The sequence below is a fragment of the Myxocyprinus asiaticus genome, chromosome 7 (genome assembly GCF_019703515.2).
Source record: "Myxocyprinus asiaticus isolate MX2 ecotype Aquarium Trade chromosome 7, UBuf_Myxa_2, whole genome shotgun sequence".
Taxonomy (NCBI): domain Eukaryota; kingdom Metazoa; phylum Chordata; class Actinopteri; order Cypriniformes; family Catostomidae; genus Myxocyprinus; species Myxocyprinus asiaticus.
The window spans coordinates 9,544,806-9,566,117 of record NC_059350.1 but is presented as its reverse complement, the minus strand read 5'-3'; the positions used below and the strand labels follow the sequence as shown (position 1 = coordinate 9,566,117).

Here is a 21,312-nt window from a genome sequence, read left to right as displayed (position 1 = left end):
CTATGCAGAAATTAACATTTAATAATAAACCTACCCTAAGAAATATTCATTGGAATAACAAGTGTGACAACTAGCCCTGGTTTTTCCTATTAATTTAATAGATGTGCACTGAAATGTTGATCCTTGTTTCAGCAGTCCAAGATAGAATCTCTTTGTGTGTCTGTATGAATGAGTAAACATTTATTGTGAGTTCATGTGTGTAGTTTTTTTCCGTGGGTGCATGTATGAAGAATAGGAGCTGACAGGCAGGTGCCTTTGGCTATGTGTGCGTGTATGTGTGTGGATTAGTCAGACTTTCAGCATTATTCCACGTTCGAGGGCATCTAAACAAGGCCCTTGCTTTTCATAGAAACCCTAAATATTTAATCCACCACCTGCACCACAGTCTAGCACACCACATGCAGCAAACATTTACACCGATATAAACACAGCAATTTATGGACAAGGCATTTTTGATTATGTGCAAAAATTGCCAGTTAAAGGGTTAGTTCACTCAAAAATGAAAAATCTGTCATTTATTTACCCTTGTGCTGTTCCAAACCCATATGACTTCTTTCTTCCATTGAACACAAAAGGAGATTGAATGAGAGTCTCAGTCACCATTCACTTTCATTGTATGGAAAAAGATTAAATGAAAGTGAATGGTGACTGTGGCTGACATTCTGTCTAGCATCTACAGTACTTCTGTGTTCCACAGACGATTGGAAGGACAAGACAATGATGAGATGTTTAGAAGAATATTTCAGCTATGTGGGGCCATACAATGCAAGTGAACCAGACCTTTTAAGCTCCAAAGGCAGTATAAAAGTAATTCATATGATTCCAGTGGTTAAATCCATATCTTCAGAAGCAATATGACATGTGTGGGTGAGAAACAGATTCATATTTAAGTCTCTTTTTTTTTACCATAAATCTCCACTTTCACCTTAAAAATGTGAAAAATGTGAAAGTGGAGGTTTAAAGTAAAAAAGGACTTAAATATTGATCTGTTTCTCACCCGAAGTGGTTGCATCGCTTCTAAAGACATATATTAAACCAGTGGAGTCTGGTATGGATTACCTTTATGCTGCCTTTATTTGATTTTTGAAGCTAAAGACTTCGTTAGTATTCTGCAGAAGAAAGAAAGTCAAACACATCTGGGATGGCACAAAGGTGAGTATGTGAATTTTCATTTTTGGGTGAGCTATCCCTTTAAGTTATGTGTACTGCAAAATAAGAGCTGTAATAATTTTCAGTTCTTGTCATCAACTGGTGTTCAGTGTGGCCTGCAGACATCATCAGTGCCTCTATGCTTGCAGTAAACTCTTCAGACTGTCAACAAGTATGGTTACCACAGGGGGTGTGTGAGCCTGTGTGTGAGTGTGTGTGTGTGCTGGTAAGTGGAGTAGAGTTCAATGGACTAATCAGATTAACAGTGTTTAATTGGCTCAGCTCTTGAAAGCACTTCTGCAGTCAAATAAGTGAGCAAGATATTAATATATGTTGTTGTCGACAGCTGTATTTGCTATATGTTTCCCACGCAAGGGTGAGGCAAAAATGAAAATAACCACATTATAGATTCATTGTTGTTGTTGTTGTTGTTGTTTTCAATATTGTTATAACTGTATTGCCCTAGTACAGGTATAATATAGGAGTGGGAATCAAATGATAACTTGATGGGCAACATTTGTCAAAAATAACTTTGACCTAAAAAAAAAATTACCGAATTGATAGATGAATGGCCCATTTGAACATTCCGGCAGTATATGGGACCTTTTATTTTCTGCTAAGGGAAAACCATTTGTATGATTTGGTTAGAAAGACATGGAAACACAAGTCAGAACAGTCTGAAGGTCGGTGCAAAGTTTGGTGGATGTACTGTTGCTTAAAAGTTTTAGGATGGGTTAAAGTCAGAATTTTTGGTCTTGGTTTAGGAATTTTTAAAAAAAATAAAAAATCCTAAACCCAAGACTGTCGAATAGGGGGCCTGGGTAGCTCAGCAAGTATTAACGCTGACTACCACCCCTGGAGTCATGAGTTCGAATCCAGGGCGTGATGAATGACTCCAGCCAGGTCTCCTAAGCAACCAAATTGGCCCGGTTGCTAGGGAGGGTAGAGTCACATGGGGTAACCTCCTCGTGGTCACAATTAGTGGTTCTTGCGCTCAATGGGGCATGTGGTAAGTTGTGCGTGGATCACGGAGAGTAGCATGAGCCTCCACGTGCTGTGAGTCTCCGCAGTGTCATGCACAGCGAGCCACGTGATAAGATGCACGGATTGACTATCTCAGAAGCGGAGGCAACTGAGACTTGTCCTCCATCACCCGGATTGAGGTGAGTAACCACGCCACCATGAGGACCTACTAAGTAGTGGGAATTGGGCATTCTAAATTGGGAGAAAAGGGGAGAAAATAAAACAAAAATAAAAATAAAAGACTGTAGAATAACAGTATATTGGTTTTTCAAGCCAATAAATTCAAAACATGTGAAAATCTAGTGTAACGGGAGCTAGCTGATAAATAGCTGTGCAATGTGTATAAACCTCACTCTCCTGACCTCAAGAGGTGCATTACTGACTGATGCTAGAGGTTGTAGCCTTTAGCCTCCTTGTTAGCACACCCACCTCCCATGCCGGAGATGCCAGTTCGTGTCCCGTACAGAGTGGGTAGAACAGGAGCGTCACAATGGTGCCGTGACCCGGATGGGAGTGAGGTTTAGGGGGGTGGGTGTAACGGGCGCCATCTGATAGATAGCTGTGTATAAACCTCACTCTCCTGACCTAAAGAGGTGGACTAGCGACTAACACTAGAGTCAGTAGGCTTTAGCCTCCTAGTTAGCGCACCTGCCTCCCATGCCGTAGATGCCGGTTTGATTCCCGTATGGAGCGGGTAGAACAGGAGCGTCACATTAGCCTGCTAGTGTTTTTTGAGGATTGCAGATTTGACACGGAGGTGTTGACACTGAGGCCTAAAGATTTACAGAAGTGTGTACATCTTCTGTCTGTCCTGTTTTTTCAAATTGAGATGACCATAAAAACATTGCTGGTGATAAATTTCAGATCATACAATTTCTTGATCAATTTCGCAGTGCAGCCGACCGAAAACTATGGCCGTGCACAACAGAATGATATGCAAAAAGTCCTTCACTTGCGTGCACCTTGTCAGATTTGGAACTTTGCTTCACAAAAAAATCACTAAGACTTGGCACACTTACTTTTAGCAGCATCTACATGCTTTTTTGTATGAGCATGCTGCGCGATGTCGGTGCGGCCTCCCTGGGCGATGGAAAAGCGAGCTCCATAAATCTCACACCTCACTTTACTAGGCTCTGTCTGTGACTCCTTTTTTAGAAATGTAAACTCTTTTTGAAGATCCTCATTAAATGTACATGCACGCTACCTTGACATTTTTCCAGCTGCAATTTCATCTGTGTGCTCTTTCAAACTGATTCTTCAATCAGTTTACTAACTATCTATTGACAGGGGATTATGATTGGAAAGTTTAATCCAATCATGTACTTCAAATAACACATTTACATTTATTCATTTGGCAGACGCTTTTATCCAAAGCGACTTACAAAAGAGGAATAATGCATCATAAGCGATTCATCTTAAGGAGATAATTCATCTTAGTATTTTATATATATATGTATATGTATATAATATTTTTTTTTTTAATTTTTATTTTTTATATATGAGTGAATGGTTAAGTGCTCATGGAAAAGATGTGTTTTTAGCCATTTTTTGAAGACAGAGAGTGAGTCTGCTTCACAGATGGAGTTGGGAAGGATATTCCAGCAACTTGGTACAGTGAAACCGAAAATTCGGGAAAGTGTTTTGGTGCCTCTTTGTGTTGGTACAACAAGGTGACCCTCATTAGCAGACCACAGGCTTCTAGTGGGAATGTAGCTCTGCAGAAATGATTTTAGGTATGCTGGAGCAGACCCAGTGACTGTTCTGTATGCCAGCAGAGCCTTGAATAACACGTGTGATTTTATTGGTTTTACAAACCGTATCGTTGGCTACCTTTGATTAGAATACTCACGTGACTGAGAAAGCTGCATAGGTGAGAGACATTTTAGGAGAGGGGAAATGTTTTCAGAATAAGTCGTGACACTAGAAACAGTGCTTATATATGGGACTGTCCCAGGAAAAACAGGACGTCTGGCCACCCTGTCTCTGCTTCAATCTTTGCAAAAATGCAATAAAGTTGTTAATCAAATATATCAATTTAAAATGTCCTAAGTCCACACGGGGGCGCAATGAATACATTATAAACCAAACAGCACCTTGTGGTTATTGCAAAAGAACAAAAAACAAAAAACAATCCTGTTAAAAAACTGCATAATAAATAATAATAAAAAAGATTCAACCTGTTTCTCACATGCGAAGTAAAAAGACAAACGAGAAGAAAAAAGCTTCATTAACAGTTCTATGTTAACTTGGTATTGCACTTAAGCAAATATGCAATAAAACACTGTTATTTTACTAAAGTTTTTTTTAAATATTTATAAACAATTTAAATTAAAACAATGAGGCCTTCAGTGTTTCTCTTGTAAAACTTGCTTCAAGCTTATAAAGGATTTATTCAAGAGCCAGTAATTAAATAGAGAACAGAGTAAACAGTGCTTTACGTTTTTTAGCAACAGTAGCAATTAAACATTTAAAAAATACAATATAAAAACATTAAAAAAGGTAATTTAATGCAAATGAAAGTACTTAAATATTTGACACTCTTTGTGATTATTAGATCTACATTAATACTGATATGATGCAGTATGAATGCCTGAATGCATATAACAGACAGCATGCAGCTTATATACATTTAGACATCACACAGATCTAACATTTTGAAGAATTTGTCCCGTCTGCTTATACATTAACAGCTGTGTTTGCTTTAAAATCTCGTGAAGACAGCACAGATTTAATCCCGTCTGTTTACACTGGTGATTCATTAACAGCTGTGTTTACATTAATATGACCTAAAGAGGGGTATTTTGATTAAAAACAGCACACAGTCTCGTACAGGAGCGCTGCATTCATCATAAGACACAAGCACACGGGCAGACACACACATGTGAGCGTTTAAAAGCAGCCGACTGTAATCAAACAGCGCACGGGAAGTGAATTTAGTCCGTTCTTGGTAATGCCAGTATTTTTGTAGCATCGTTGGCTATTAAAATATTGAACTGAACAGAGATTCTGTCACAATCCTAGCTAATCATGGCTGCACCCTGCAGTTTGTAAAGCACAATGCTGGACAAACGTCTTTGGCCATTGCGTTTTAGTTTATTCAGAGTCTTGTGCAGGAGCACTGTGTTTTGTAGATCCCATATAAAGTTTATCAACATTTAAAAACGCGTCTTGAAGTGAGTTTCGAATTTAAATTTAACCGCCTTACAAATGCATGCCACTGGAATGTGAATATACAAGAATCGTTGTCACTTAGAAATTAGATCACGTGGGTGTCTGAATCGAGCGATCATTTATCGATTAATCGTGCAGCTCTATGTCAAAATGAATGACAGTTATTGTTCTTATAGCAATTTATTTTTTTATTTCACCAGGCCATGACCTCTCTCATCAACAAGGAGTTTCTGTCTGCAGAACTGCCACTCACTGGATTTTTTTGTTTTGTTTTTGGCACCATTCTGAGTAAACTCTAGGGACTGTTGTGCGTGAAAATCCCAGGAGATCAGCAGTTACAGAAATACTAAAACCAGCCCATCTGACTCTGGCTACCACCCCTGGAGTTCGCTAGTTCGAATCCCAGGGCGTGCTGTGTGACTCCAGCCAGGTCTCCTAAGCAACCAAATTGGCCCGGTTGCTAGGGAGGGTAGAGTCACATGGGGTAACCACCTCGTGGTTGCTATAATGTGGTTCGTTCTCAGTGGGGCGCGTGGAGAGTTGAGCGTGGATGCCGTGAAGCCATGGCAACGCGCTCAAGAAGCCACGTGATGAGACGCGCAGGTTGATGGTCTCAGACGTGGAGGAAACTGGGATTCATCCTCCGCCATCTGGATTGAGGCGAATCACTACGCGACCACGAGGACTTAGATTGCATTGGGAATTGGGCATTCCAAATTGGGCGAAAAAAAAAAAAAAAAAAAAAAAAAAGAATACAGCCTCTCTGGCACCAACAATCATGCCACGGTCGAAATCAAATTTTTTCCCCATTCTGATGGTTGATGTGAACATTAACTAAAGCTCCTGACCCATATCTGCATGATTTTATGCATTGCACTGCTGCCACACGATTGGCCGGTTACATAATCACATGAATAAGTAGGTGCACAGGTGTTCCTAATAAAGTGCTCAGCGAGTGAATATGGATCATCTTGAATCAGGCAAAGTTTTTACCCTAGCAACAGCCTAGCAACCACATAGAACATGCAAGCAACCACATAGGAACACCCTAGCAACCACACCAAACTCCTAAGCCTCCGCCTATCAACACCCTTGCAACTACATTGGAACTCCTTAGAAAACCCCTTGAAATCCATAGCAACCACCCAGAACACCTTAGCAACCAACAAGAAGGCCCTAGCAACCAAAGAGAACACCTTACCCAGTGCTTAACAATGCCCTAGCAACTTCCTAGTAACTCCTTAGAAAGCCCATAGGAACTCCATAGCAACGACCAAGAACACCTTAGCATCTGCATAGCAGCCATCCGGTACATCTTAGCAACTGCCTAGCAACCACACAGAACATGCTAGTAGTAACCACCTAGGAACGCCTTAGCAACCACACAGAACACCTTTGCCACTGACTAGCAATGCCCTAGCAACTACTTAGTTACTCATTAGAAACCCTCTAGAAACTTTATAGCAGCCACAGAATACCTTAGCAACTGCCAAGCTTCCACCCAGAACACCCTATCAACCACCTAGAAGCGCCTTCGTAACCACTCATAATACCTTAGCAACCACTTAGCAATTTCCTTGAACCTTAAAAATACAAACCTCTATTGAAACTACAAAAGGCCTAAATAACCTAACTATTTAATTTTCTAGTTGCCTCTGTCATGTTGCCGTAAAAGACAAAGTTACCTCAGTGTAGCACGTCTGACACTACAAGTGTATTTTTGGTGCTGTTCTATACGTGTAAACTACTGTCTCCCATCTGTATTATATCATGGTCTCTGTGAGTGTGACTGCACGCTCATGTTGTCAGGATACACATCATTGGGTTACTCACATCCACCTGGGAGAGGGCGGTTATTAAAGGTGAAAAGCGTTTTCACTTATGTTGAGCTGTACGTAACCGTGTTCTTTGCACGGGGCATGGAGGGTAGTCTGAGGTGAAGGGTCACAAGATGAGTGCCAGGGCATTAAATCTCCAGACAAAAATATTTCTTTTTTTTTTTTTTTTAAGATAATTGAGGATTTATAGTGCTCTCACTGTAAAAAGTGGAAAAGTGCAATCATTACCGTAAATGGATCATTTTCATTTTTGAGTGAACTATCTCATTTACTCACCCTCATGCCATTCCAGATGTGTATGACTTTTTTTCTTCTGCTCAACACAAACAAAGATTGTTAGAAGAATATCTCAGTTCTGTAGGTTCATACAATGCAAGTGAATGGTGGCCAGAACTTTGTAGCTCCAAAAATTCACATAAAGGCAGCATGAATGTTATCCATACGACTTCAGTGGTTAAATCTCTGTCTTCAGAAGCGATATGATATGTGTGGGTGAGAACACTTAAGTCCTTTTTTACTATTAATCTCCACTTTCACATTCACTTTCCTAAGCACTCTTCTCCCCTAAGAGGAGTTCTTCTTTTGTTTTTGGTGATTCGCATTCTTCGTGCATATCACCCCCATGGGGAGGGAGGAGAATTTATATTTAAAAAGGACTTAAATATTGACCTGTTTCTCGCCCACACCTATCATATCACTTCGGAAGATATAGATTTAACAACTGGAGTTGTATGGATAACCTTTATGATGACTTTATGTGCTTTTTGGTGCTTCAAAGATCTGATCACCATTCACTTGCATTGTATGGAGCTACAGAGCTGAGATATTCTTCTAAAAATCTTCTTTTGTGTTCAGTAGAAGAAAGTCATCCACATCTGGGATGGCATGAGGGTGAGTAAATGAGAGAATTTACATTTTTGGGTGAACTATCCCTTTAAAGAGCCATTTCTAACTTACCTGACCATTAAAAATAGCTTTCATTGGTGTAACCCAAAATAGTCCCATAGGTTGATTCTGATATGTTAACTAATGTTTTTCACTTGAATGTTACCAGTTACCACATGAAGCATATTTTTGAGGTTACCTAACAAAATATTTTTACAGTGTATTATTTCTGTCCTGTGTGGCTCATTTTAATATCCAATTTGTAAAGAAATGTAATTGAAGTTAGAATTGTGTGTGTGTGTGTGTGTGTAGTAACTGAATTCCTCGTGCCACGTGTGTGTGTTTTGTCTGTCTTATTAGAGTGTGCTGTATCAGTGTGGTGGTAGCTGCTCCCTGGAGACTCAGTTTCTCCACCTCCTTACACACAAACACACACACCCACACACTGTATTCCCTGGAGAGTGCTACATCTAGTTACACCCCCCCATAAGCCCACATAGTAACTACATTCTCCATCTCGCACCTTCTCGTTCTTGTATCCCGTAATTTCTCCATTCCATTTCTGGAAAGTGTACTGTGTGCGTCTGTGTATATGTGTGAAAGAGACCCAGCACAATGTTTTACAGTCTGGCTTTGGGCGGACAGACCCTATTGCAGTCCTTTGTCCCTCGAACCCCCCCAACACACACACACACACACACACACAGTCCCATAATAATGTGGTGAGTAAGCAGGAATTGGGGGAAGGGCGGATGAAAGAACACATTTGGCAAAATGGAGAAACGGCCATCATATTAATGAGCAAGAGGCAGATTGTGTGTGTGTATATCCATCTTTTTTCTCATGGCTACATCATATTTGAGCACTGCTTTTGCTTCAGGGCCCAGATTTTTCCACTGAACATCAAGGGACAACCCAACATTGTACCAAAATGATCACTGTGTGGTACAGTTCATTTTCTGAATAAAATTAGACTGCTGGTATGATATCTTATAATTGCAGTCACTATGAAAGGCCCAAGGCAATCATGTAATGCAATCACATACACACAGTGGTTTACTTAAGCTTTCTAAAAGAGGAGTTGTTTTGGGCACATCTCCTTGAATGAGCTTTAATAGAGGACTCAATAATGGGGCGTGTTCCTCTGGCTTCCTGTTGTGCTCAGGGTCGACCCCTGTGACTCTCCGGTTATTGCTGACTTGTTGGGGACAAGCATGGCCAATTCTGCCTCAGAGGAACAGGATATTGTCATGGAAATATAAAGGCGGGGTTCAAATTGATGTGGATCCTTTGTCAACATTCAAACATGTGGCTTTAATGTGTAGTTGATGCAACCGTGTGTGTTGTCTTGGCTGTTATGAATGTTAAATCATTTGCTCATTTGGATTTAATTTGTATTGCTTTAGACATTGTATACAAAGAGTACAATGGAAATAAATGTTTACTTTTTTCTGAAGGGTTCTTGCCCATGCAAATCTCACCACGATTGTTCTTGGTAGTTCTTGGTGGTTGTTGCCAAGTGGTTGCTAGAGTGTTCTTTGTGGTTGTAAGGACATTATGTGGTTGCTAGCGTGTTGCTATGTCGTTTCTAGGTGGTTGCTTGGGTTGTCTCTATGATATTCTGGTCCTTAGATATGGCTTGGATCCTTCCTTCAGTCCAAGTCTATGGTATTTTTTTTTTTTTTAGCACTTTTTATCATTTGCCAGTCTAGTCACTTGGGAAAATAATAGCAGCTACTCAACAAGCTGCACAATTTAACCCTTTAAGCTAAAATGGGCTTGTTGGCCCAAAAAAATAAATTAACAAATTGTTTATAACTACAGTTCTGACTGACACAAAATAGGTGTCGTTTTAAAGCATAAAAGATGTACTTTACAATGCATGTAGGCATTGTGACCAAAACTAAACAAGTGCTTTGAAATTTGCAGACAAATCAGAAGCGTTCTATTTTGATAATTTATTAAAAATGTTGCACTGTATATATTATTGTAATTGGTAAAAACATCAAACTCATCAAATAGCCATGTGCCATATGTTCCTCACAAGGAGAAGAATACAACCAGTTTTCTCACAGACAAAAATAAAGCGTGTAATAGCTAAGTATATGTCTTTGACATACATGTTACACGTAAACAGATGTTGCTTAAATGCCTAGTTTTCGCTTATAACCTTACAAAAAATAAACAGAACATAAAATATCACATACCATTACTTAGAGGAGACGATTATCTTTAAAACAAGCCCACACACAACTTTATCAGATGCAAAAGTAATTAGATAACCCAAAATGAAGCACAATTTGCACACATCATCTGGCTATCTGGCATCTTGCTATCTGGCTACAAAACATTATCTTTCCTGGATCAGATGACGACATCGGAAATTCTGTAGCGTCATGGAACGTTAAACTAATCTGATTGTGTTGAGATTGCGCCAAGCAGTGATAGTCCTCCATATTTGGGTAGAGAGTCATGTGATCACTCACTCTAATTACATATGGCCACCAGGAGATGGCCCCAAGTACATGACACAGACACAATGATGACTCAAATGGCACATAATGAAACTCATTCTGTGAAATATCATTACTTAAATCATGTCTGCATGATTTGCAAACCTTATCCATTGTTATGTTTGCATGTGTAATTAGTTCCTATGTACAATTATGTTTTATTTGTTTGGAGAGACTTTTGGACACTAGGAAACATTATGTTTGTAATGCTAGAACTTTTTATTGTTTTGTCGCATCAACACAACATTTTACTCACAGGTAACATGATTGGGAACAAAGCAAAAGTTTTACACCCTGAAATATATAATGTCAAATCAGAAAAATATGAAAAAAAAATTACATTTTTGGCTCAAGTTATTTTTATTTTATTTATTATTTTTTTCCAGCAGTTTCTGAGTCTCGGAATTTGTCATAATCTAAATCATTAAAAAAATGTTAAAAGCCGCTAAATATTTTATATGAAATAAACATTTTCAGGTGGTGGGTTAATTAATCTTATTCATATCATGTTTGTGTTGAAGTCCACTCTGGAACCAAACCATTGCCCAATCACCATGCCAATTAGTCTCGTTAGCCCTTGAATCCCACTCTTTCCTCATTTTTAAATGAGAGCAAAAACAAACAACAACACTGTCCAAGAAAAAAAAAAGGGGGGGGGGGGGGGTATAAACACATTTCCCTCGAAACCCAGAGCTGGAGGCATTTCAGCATGGCAGACTGTGAGATCAGCCCACTGTCGGATTATCTTATGTTGGCAGATTCCCGCAGAGCTGTACAAATGTGATTGTGAATCTTGGGATGGTCCAAGTGTTCATAACAAATCTCAGTTGTGATAATTGCAACTCAAGAATTTTATTTGTGCTCTGTGGTCAGAATGACTAAGCAATTGTATGCATTTGAATACAGAGACTGTTCAGTTGGAATGCATTAATGAAACTTGATCTCAGCTTTTTATTATTGATGCTTTCCTATTACTGTTGCTCATACTTGGAGTTTAGTTGTTTTTTAAACTTAATTTTTGTAGTAATAAACATTATGTCATAAATGCTGTTGATTGAGCCATATTATAAGTAATTTTTAAGGGTCAGATCATAAAATATCTGATGACTGATGTGTGTTAATGCAGGATCTCTGCTTCACTGCTTACTGACCGACACACTGTCAGTTACGCTGAGACACAGGCAGGCTACTGGATATTCTGCTGTCAGAACCCCCTCACCGCCGACTACACAAACACCTCTACTCTGTGATATGACATGCTGCCCAGTGGGAGGCATTTTAATGAAGAGACTATAAACACAGGCACTCTGAGAGGGGCCCGTGTGTCCATACATTCACTCACAGGAGAGAGCAAGAGAGAAAAAAAAAAAAAAAGAGTGCTCAGGGACACATGTGAGACCATTGTTACACCTATCTGGTTTCTCAAAGAATTAAGTTGTCATGGTAACAGACTGTAGAAGTGTGTGTGTGTAGATGTAGATGAAGGGGAGGGAGAGAGGTTGTACCAGTCAAATGCAGTGGCTTACTATAATGAACCTGGGTATTTAAAATATTTATTTTGATATAGTTGTTTTATCCACGTTGTGAGAAGTTTTCTTCGTTTTTTTGTTTGTGTGTTCTGCAGGGCTCTTTCCCAGGAAACCTGCAGCTGGTGCTGGTACTGAGACCCACAACACTCTTCCAGCGGACCATCTCAGACATACTATTTAAGTTAAACAAGGATGAGTTTAAAATGAAAGTGCCGGTAAGTACAGTACACACACACCTATGTATATGAACAGATACAAACTGCCACACTTGACTCAGTGTGTGATTGTGTGTCATGTGGTTAATGAAGAGCGTAATGAAATGGATTATATGGTGTCATAAGAGAAGGAATACATTATGAACTGTGTGTGTAGGTAATCATGCTCAGCTCTGTGACTGAGCTCCACAGTTACATCGACCGCACACAACTCACTCAGGAACTGGGCGGCACGCAGGAGTACTGCCACGAGAAATGGATTTCACACCGCACCGTGAGTACCAACCCATTCTCCACTACAGTACACAGGACTATTTGCATTTATAAGCCGCACAGTGAGTAGATCAATGAACGGATTATAGAAACAAATTAAAAGAAATATCGAAATAATTTAAAAGAGAGAGCAAGTCAACACAAACTTCCAAAACACAGTGTGTGTATGATTGTTTGGAATTAAATTCTAGCCTTCTGCATAATACACAGTGTATACTCTATACTGTATACTATTAAAAAAAATACTAGTATGTGATATAGTAGACAGTGTGCTAAATAAACATTTTAACCTCAGATTGTTACATGGTTACATCAGCAAGAGGTGTCCATTGGTCAGATCTGATCAGTGTATTTCAGTAATTTTAGCATATTCTTAAAAAACCCCTTAAAGGTATAGTTCCCCCAAAATGAAAATTCTCTCATAATTTACTCACCCTCATGCCATCTCAGATGTGACTTTCTTTCTTCACCAGAACACAAAGATTTTTACAAGAATATCTCAGCTCTGTTCATTCATACAATGCAAGTGAATGGTGACCAGAACTTTGAAGCTCAAAAAGCATATAAAGGCAGCATAAAAGTAATCCATATGACTCCAGTGGTTAAATCTATATCTTCAGAAGCAATATGATAAGTGTGGGTGAGAAACAGATCAATATTTAAGTCCTTTTCTACGATCAATCCCACTTTTACATTCTTCTTCTTTTGTTACTGGCAATTCACATTCGTCTTGCATATCGCCACCTAGTGGGCAGATTTGTATATTTGACCTAAATGTAGATTTCTTTTTTCTCACATACACATATCATATCACTTCTGAGACATGGATTAAACTGCTGGTGTTTTATGGATTACTTTTATGATGACTGTATGTGCTTTTTGGAGCTTCAAAGTTCTGGCCACCATTCACTTGCATTGTATGGACCTACAGATCTGAGATGTTCTTCTAAAAATCTTTGTGTTCAGTAGAAGAAAGTAAGTCATAACACATCTGGTATGGCATGAAGGTGAGTAAATGATGATGATTTTTTTTATTTTTGGGTGAACTATCACTTTGTGTGGTAAAGTAACTGTAACACATAGCATTGAGTGGCATATTGCTTTTAATAAGCGGCGACAACTGTGATAGGATAAAAGACACTCCAAGTATTACAGCTGCTATAACTGTGTAGGGTGTTTTCAGTAGCAAGCAATGTCTCAACTTGGCACATTAAAGGAACGTCATGGGTTCAATACAAGTTAAGCACAGTCGACAGCATTTGTGGCATAACGTCGATTACCACAAAAAATTTACCATTTATTTACCATTTATAAAAATAAAAGAAAGAAAAAATCAGGGTTACAGTAAGGCACAATGTAAACCCTTATAATGGAAGTGAATGGGGCCAGTCCATACACGTCAAGACGTAAACAAGAAGTGAAAATTATACTTGTTAATATGATTTTAGTGTAATAAAATCCCTTACTTATTAGTGTACATTTATCCCATATTCCAACTGTGCCATGTCATGTTATTGCGACAGTAAAACCTGTAAGCAATTTTATCATGTCAACACGTATAATGTTTATGTTTGTGGCTATACTTTTGAAACAGAGTGTATTTTAACATTTATGGACTGGCCCCATTTACTTTCATTGTAAGTGCCATACTGTAAACGCATACAATTTTTATTTTTTTTAATAAACAAGGGACGAGTCAAATATATTACTGACGATTAAGCTTAACTTGTATTGGACCCAGAACATTAATTTAATATAAAATGTGTACGTTTATTGGCATCTTACCATGACTTTAAACATTCAGTCAGAATTAAGAGTCGAAACTTTCTTAAAAATAGGTATTACAAATTGTGAATGATGTTATTCCAATTAATTTGTCACACTCGAAAGTCAAGTCAAGTGAAACTGCGTTGTGAGATACAGTGTGCTCTTGGTGTATACTGCATGTTTTGCCAAATGTCAGAAGTCATTTCTGTATTCCATGCATAATTAAAATGTGCATACTGTGCACAGTATACATACTGCATTCTTAATATTAGCATGACAGTATGGTGACTCTTAATCACTGTAATGATGCATAAACGAGTCCTCCATTCTCAGAACGAGTTGGAGGATTTTGGTATTCACTTCAAGCAAATCAATTGCTTTCCTTCCCGTTTCATTTGTGGACTTGCTTTTAAGTAATCACTAATTGATTTTCAGCATGTCTGTATTGATCTGTGGCTGCAGTGTTTTAAGTACTGTGCACTTGTTTGTAGTGTACATGAACACTTGGCAGTCATTGCGTGATTGAGTTGGTGTTCTATTTGTTTGATTGTGCTTGGGTAACTTGCTGTTATGAGTGTACTGATTTTGCCTGCATTCTAATATGCTAATATGCACTGTTCTTGTAGCTAAACTGGTTAAGCATGGTGCTTTTGATTCCCAGGGAACACACAAACTGACATAATGTAGACATTGAATGCACTGCAAGTCCTTTGGATAAAAGCGTCTGCCAAATATATAAATGTAAATGTAATGTAACTGCTTTATGGTTTGTGTTGTTCATGTAGGCCATTGAAGGTTTTGCCCTGATGGTGAAGAAAACAGCACAGATTCTTCAGTCATTTGGGACAGAGCTGGCAGAAACAGAGCTGCCCAATGATGTAGAGGCCACATCCAACCTTCTGACCATCCACACTGAGAAGAAGGACAAGATGAAGGTCAGAAAACAACTGCGTGGCTTTCAAAAGAATATTCTGGTTTAAATACAAGTAAAGTTAAAGCTGATGTGTGTAATTTGTCATTTTTTCAACTTAAAAATACTTCTATCCCAGCTTAATATGCAGAAACAACTATGAGTGAACCATTCGTTGGTCGATTTCCCAGAAAATTGTATACACTGTGGCTCTGTAACACTATCAAATCATTGCTCTGTTTGTTAGAGTATCCATACTAGCCCAGCATAGCAACATTCATAGCTCAACCAATCATGTGAATTTCCCACAAGTAAAATAATGAAACCTTTGTTTTGGTGCTGTTTTTCAATAGTTTTTCTATCTAAACATGCGTTAGACCTCTTTTTGCTGTTTTTAATCATCTTGCACAGGAGCGCTGCAGTTTTTTAAACACCTTATCAAGTTAAAAAGAACACATTTTTAAAAAAAACAATTCTCAAGACACATGTATTCTGTTCTATTCGTTGCACTGCATCTAGCTTTTTTGGTTATTTCTGATCTCTCGTAGGCAGATAAATAAAGATTACATAATGCACCACAGTTCAAAATTGGGTATATTTTTCTCTGACAATAGAGGCGGTAAGATCATAAACAGTGTTGGGTAAGTTAATTAAAAAAGTAATCCACAACAAATGACTAACTACTTCTCTAAAATTATAATAAGATTACTTTGCTGATTACTTAATTGAAAAAGTAATCACATTACCAATTACTTTACTATTAAGTTATTTCTGAAACACTAAATAATATCTATTTTCTCCTTGTGTACAGAACTGTCACAGAAATGCAAACAGATTAATTGTATTACACATAAATATTTTTTATATATATTTGTAACCCAAGTAACGTACTTAAAGTAATTACTTTCAGTAACTGTAATCTGATTACAGTAATTTAAAATGTAATGCATTACATTACAGATTACAGTAACTAATTCCCATGTAATCCAATTAGAGCCAATACTGATCATAAATAATGATTAATAATTTAATATGGATTAGTCACATGACCATAAACTATAAACAAACCCTAAATGGGTTTCGATAAATAACCCTGGTTCAACATTCAGTGGTATCAGACTGAATAGCATTTTTATTTCATATTCCTGTGTGTGTGTGCAGGAGGACTTGAGGATTGCTCTCTGTCAGGGAGGACGTTTGCTGGAGAGCATCAATGAGCCACTGGTGAAAGATCGAGATTACACCATGAACCAGGATGAACTGGAGAACCTGGCCACTGTTCAGAGGTGTGTGTGTGTGTCACCAGCTTCTGTGCTGCAATGCAAAAAAGGAGAGAGCAGATGGTTACAATACAACAACAAACCTCTGCGTGTTCTTGCCCGGTTTCTGTCCTGATGAAGTTGTTCTGGTCAGCTGTGTTTGTGCATACGAAAAAAGATGAACCACTTGGTTAATATTATACAGTAATAGGCAGACATATGCATGGGAAAAAAGCATAAGTTGACAGTAACATATTGAGGTGCAGTTCTACTCGCATGACCTCCTAGTGATGAAGCATTCTGGGGTCTGGAAGCTTGTCTGTGTGTGTTACTATCCACAGGCTTCAACTGTCAGCCTTAATAATCTAGATATGGCTATATTTGTTTGCAAGGGAGTGTGGACAGACACAAAATAGTCATTAGGCAGAACGAGAGCCTCAGTCGCCATCCACTTTCAGTGTATAAAAAAAGAGTTGCAATGAAAGTAGCAGAATTTTCATTCTTATGTGAAAATAAACACAACCCTCTCTACTATTGTTTTTTCTTCCTCTTTTTCTCTCTTCTTCTCACTATCTCTCTCTATCTTTTATAGGCTGCTGGGTCAGTTAGATGAGACTGAAACAGCGTTTGATGATTTCTGGGACAAACATAAGACCAAGCTGGAGCAATGTCTGCAATTGCGGCTTTTTGAACAGAACTTCAGGGAGGTGAGATACACAGACTGTTCAGTCTTAATGTAGATAGGGACGATGTGTAAATACAGCCTAATAGAACTGCTGCTGTCTGTTATAGGCCTATCGTTAATATTAATCAAACAATATTGCCAAGAAAAAGAGAAAAGCATTCACCGTCCGTGGCTGGATAACTTTAGTAGCTGTAAGCCTGATAAATTTCAATGACAGGTCTGCTTCTCAGTCACACGCTGACTGCATTGAATCAGTATTAATGTGTATCTAATAATCACAGTCAATAATTCAAGTAGTTTTATTTTGCATTAAATTACTTTTTTCATGTTTTTATATAGTAAGATTTTTTTAAGGTTTAATTGCTGCTGTTGCTGGAAAAGCCTAAAGCACTGTTCTCTATCACTGGCTCTTGAAATATTGCTTTAAAAGCTTAAAACAATGTTTAATTGAGAAACACCTGAAGGCTACATTGTTTTAATTTAATTTGTTAAAGTGTACATTAATATTAATCTTAAAAAAGGAGTATTATCAGTAGCATTTGTTTTATTTATTTATTTATTTATTTATTTATTTATAAGGGCTGTCAATCCATTAAAATGTTTAATCCAATTAAATACATGATGTGCCGATCAATAAATGGAATTAATCGCAATTAATCACATATATAAACATTTGCTTAGAAAGGCCCTCACATATAATTAAGATAATTAAAATGAATTACATTATTGTGGTAGACGAGTAAAGTATTGATAAGACAAAGCAAAAAGTGGCTTTAGAAGGCAATATATTGTTTATTTCCATATAACTGAACATAAGCCTGTCATTTGCCTACAGTCCACAGCAATCCATTTTGCAATCCCTGATAGCACACGCCCAGATCACCCAGATGTTTTTTAGATGTGTGTGTGTGTATGTACATCTGGTAGACATATTTTTATGTTGTTTGCTCAACTGCAATACGTCTATAAGATGTATATCAGTAAGTATGTCTCAGATGTCAATAAGACATTCAGCAGATGTCTTTGAGTCGTTTATTTTTATAATGTTTGTAAATCTGATCTTTTTAAGATGTTTAGCAGATGTTAATTAGATTGTGATGTTTTCCAGATGAAAATCTCTAAAACGGACATCTCGGAGATGTACTGTATTTGTGCTATCTGGGATTGAATTCTTTAATTTGTCCTAGATATATTTATTATAATGGCTTTTCTAAGGACACATTTATGTACAAATGCGTCAGACAGATACTTTCAGATTGTCTCGCTTTGGTTGCGTCGTGTCATAAACACCGCGCTTTAAGGATGCTGTGACAGATTTCGAGATCCCTGCATTCAGAATTGCACTCCCTCCAGTTGTGTTTGAATGCAAGAACATTTCTCATCTTCTGCTGTTGCTGGTGTCAAGCAAGCCCATGTGTGGTTTGTTGTCTGTACGACAGCTGGGGTTTCGCTTACTGCCCCCTGCTGAAAACAGGTGGTGCTTCAAGCTTGATTTGCTCCGATGGTAGGAATTTTACTTAATACAATTCAGTAACATGAATAATTGCATTCATTTTTTAACACGTTATTTTTTATATAATCACACTAAATTAATGTGTTAAATCGACAGCCCTATTATTGATATTTTTCAGTGGTTGGGGTGCCGTGGGGGGAAACACACTGTAAAAGGGGTGCTGTAATTTAAAAGAGTTTGGAAACTGCTGCTCTAGAATACTTAATACTGATTGGTAAATCGCTGCATTCTGCAACTTTTTGTATAATAACCACTAAAACTGTATATTTGACGTTGTCCCAGGCAAACAAATTCCTGCATAGTTCTGTTGGTTTCATGTCTCTTGTACAACTTTGCAGTGTCCTTCTTCACACAATAAAGTAGTTATATATATATATATATATATATATATATATATATATATATATATATATATATATATATATATCATGTCTATTTATCTTTTTTGTTTTTGCAAAGCAGCTCTGTAATAAGCAGGATAATGTACATTCAGCCAGTCAGTTATTATCACAAAATAAACCCCATTATGGTAGTCAATGTAATGAGATTGTATCTCTGTGTTTCAGATCAAAGCTCATTTAGATTTGGCGTTTGACAGACTATCAGGCTTCTCGGAAGTAGGAATAAGCCCTGCCCATGCTGAACATATCCTCAAAGAGCTGACCAATCATGAGGAGAGAACATGTGTAAGTATTACACTGCTGTCATATGATGTATTTACTTCATTTGAGATTCCTAAGACATTATTATTATTATTCAAATGCAATGTGTGTGAAATGACTTAAGGAATACTACCGCAAAGAAGGCCACAAGTGACACCATCCATTCATCCATCAATCCATTCAGAAATCCATCCAGATTTCAAGCCAGCAATCATTTATTTATCTTAATTATGTTCCTGTGCTTGTAGATACAGCCACATGTTCTTTATACACCATGTAAATCTCTTCCTCCTCAATAAAATTGCTTAGTACAGCAATTTGAGGCCATTTCAGAAATTACCCAAATGTCCTCATCCTGAGGAGAGGAGGGAGGGAGGGAGGCACTCTACCCAGTGTGATAAATCACCTATCACTATGCTGGATCAGTCTGCTGACACGGGGATTGTGGGAAGTTTTCAGAATGGCCAAGCAGCAGCAAACTTCAGCAGGAGTAATCAGAAGAAAAACATTTAAAGGAATGTTCTGGGTTCAGCACAAGTTAAGCTCAATCGACGACATTTTTAGCATAATGTTGATTACCACAAAAATAATTTTGAATATTTATAAAAATAAATAAATAAAACGTGGTTGCAGTGAGGCACTTACAATGGAAGCAAATAAGGCCAGTCCATAAACATTAAAATACACATTTTGTTAAAAGTAAAGCGACAAGATTAAAGCTGTCAATCGATTAAAAAATTGTAATCAAATTAATTGCATGATATGCTTATTAATTCATTGAATTAATCACATACATAAATATTTGCTGAGAAAGCCCTTCAAATAACAATAATCCAATATTTAATAATAAAATAATTATAAATGGTTATATTTAAATAGTTATAAATATAATATGCAGTATATAAAAAAATATTATTCAGATAAAATGCATTACATTATTGTGGCAGACAAGTAAAGCATTGATAAGACAATACAAAAAGGGCCTTTGAAGGCAATATATTGTTTATTTCAATATTATTGAACATAAGGGGCCTGGGTAGCTCAGCGAGTGAAGACGCTGACTACCACCCCTGGAGTCACGAGTTCGAATCCCAGGGCGTGCTGACTGACTCCAGCCAGGTCTCCTAAGCAACCAAATTGGCCCGGTGGCTAAGGAGGGTAGAGTCACATGGGGTAACCTCCTCGTGGTCGCTATAATGTGGTTCGCTCTCAGTGAGGTGCGTGGTGAGTTGTGCGTGGATGCCGAGGAGAATAGCTTGAAGCCTCCACATGCTCTACGTCTCCGCAGTAACGCGCTCAACAAGCCACATGAGATGCGCGGATTGACGGTCTCAGACGCAGAGGCAACTGAGATTCGTCCTCCGCCACCCGGATTGAGGTGAGTCACTACGCCACCACGAGGACTTAGAGCAAATTGGGAATTGGGCATTCCAAATTGGGGGAAAAAAGGGGTGAAAAAAAAAAAAAAAAAAATATATATATATATATATATATATATATATATATATATATATATATATATATATATATATATATATATATTTATATTATTGAACATAAGTCAATCATTGGACTACAGTAAACAGCAATCCATTTTTCAATTGAATTCATCAATCTGTCCAAGATCGATTTATTATAAGGGCTTTTCTAAGGATGTATCAATGTACACGCTTCAGACAGACACTTCTTATTTTGGTTGTGTTGCATCATAAACACCAAATTTTTAGGTCACTATATCAAGCTAAACGTAGTTTGATATAGAGAAAAACATGTCTCGAGATCCCTGCATCCTTAATTGCGCACTGTCCAGCTATGTTTGAACTCAAGAATTTCTTTTCATCTTGTGCTATCGCTAGTGTCAAGCAAGCCTGACGCCGGGTTCACACATCCTCCGTGAGCGAGGCATGAGCGGCGCGTTTT

The 21,312-nt window shown here is 37.9% G+C and overlaps 1 protein-coding gene across 6 annotated transcripts in view; it reads left to right on the top strand.

Moving 5' to 3' along the window:
• LOC127444436 (guanine nucleotide exchange factor DBS-like) overlaps positions 1–21,312 on the top strand; it is a 104,332-nt gene that overhangs the window by 62,588 nt on the left and 20,432 nt on the right. For all 6 annotated transcript variants that reach the window (XM_051703811.1, XM_051703810.1, XM_051703809.1 and 3 more), the window contains exons 5-10: positions 12,204–12,323; positions 12,481–12,597; positions 15,149–15,298; positions 16,435–16,559; positions 17,125–17,239; positions 19,297–19,416. In XM_051703811.1, coding sequence (XP_051559771.1) covers positions 12,204–12,323; positions 12,481–12,597; positions 15,149–15,298; positions 16,435–16,559; positions 17,125–17,239; positions 19,297–19,416 — 747 coding nt within the window. The remainder of the gene's footprint in view (positions 1–12,203; positions 12,324–12,480; positions 12,598–15,148; positions 15,299–16,434; positions 16,560–17,124; positions 17,240–19,296; positions 19,417–21,312) is intronic.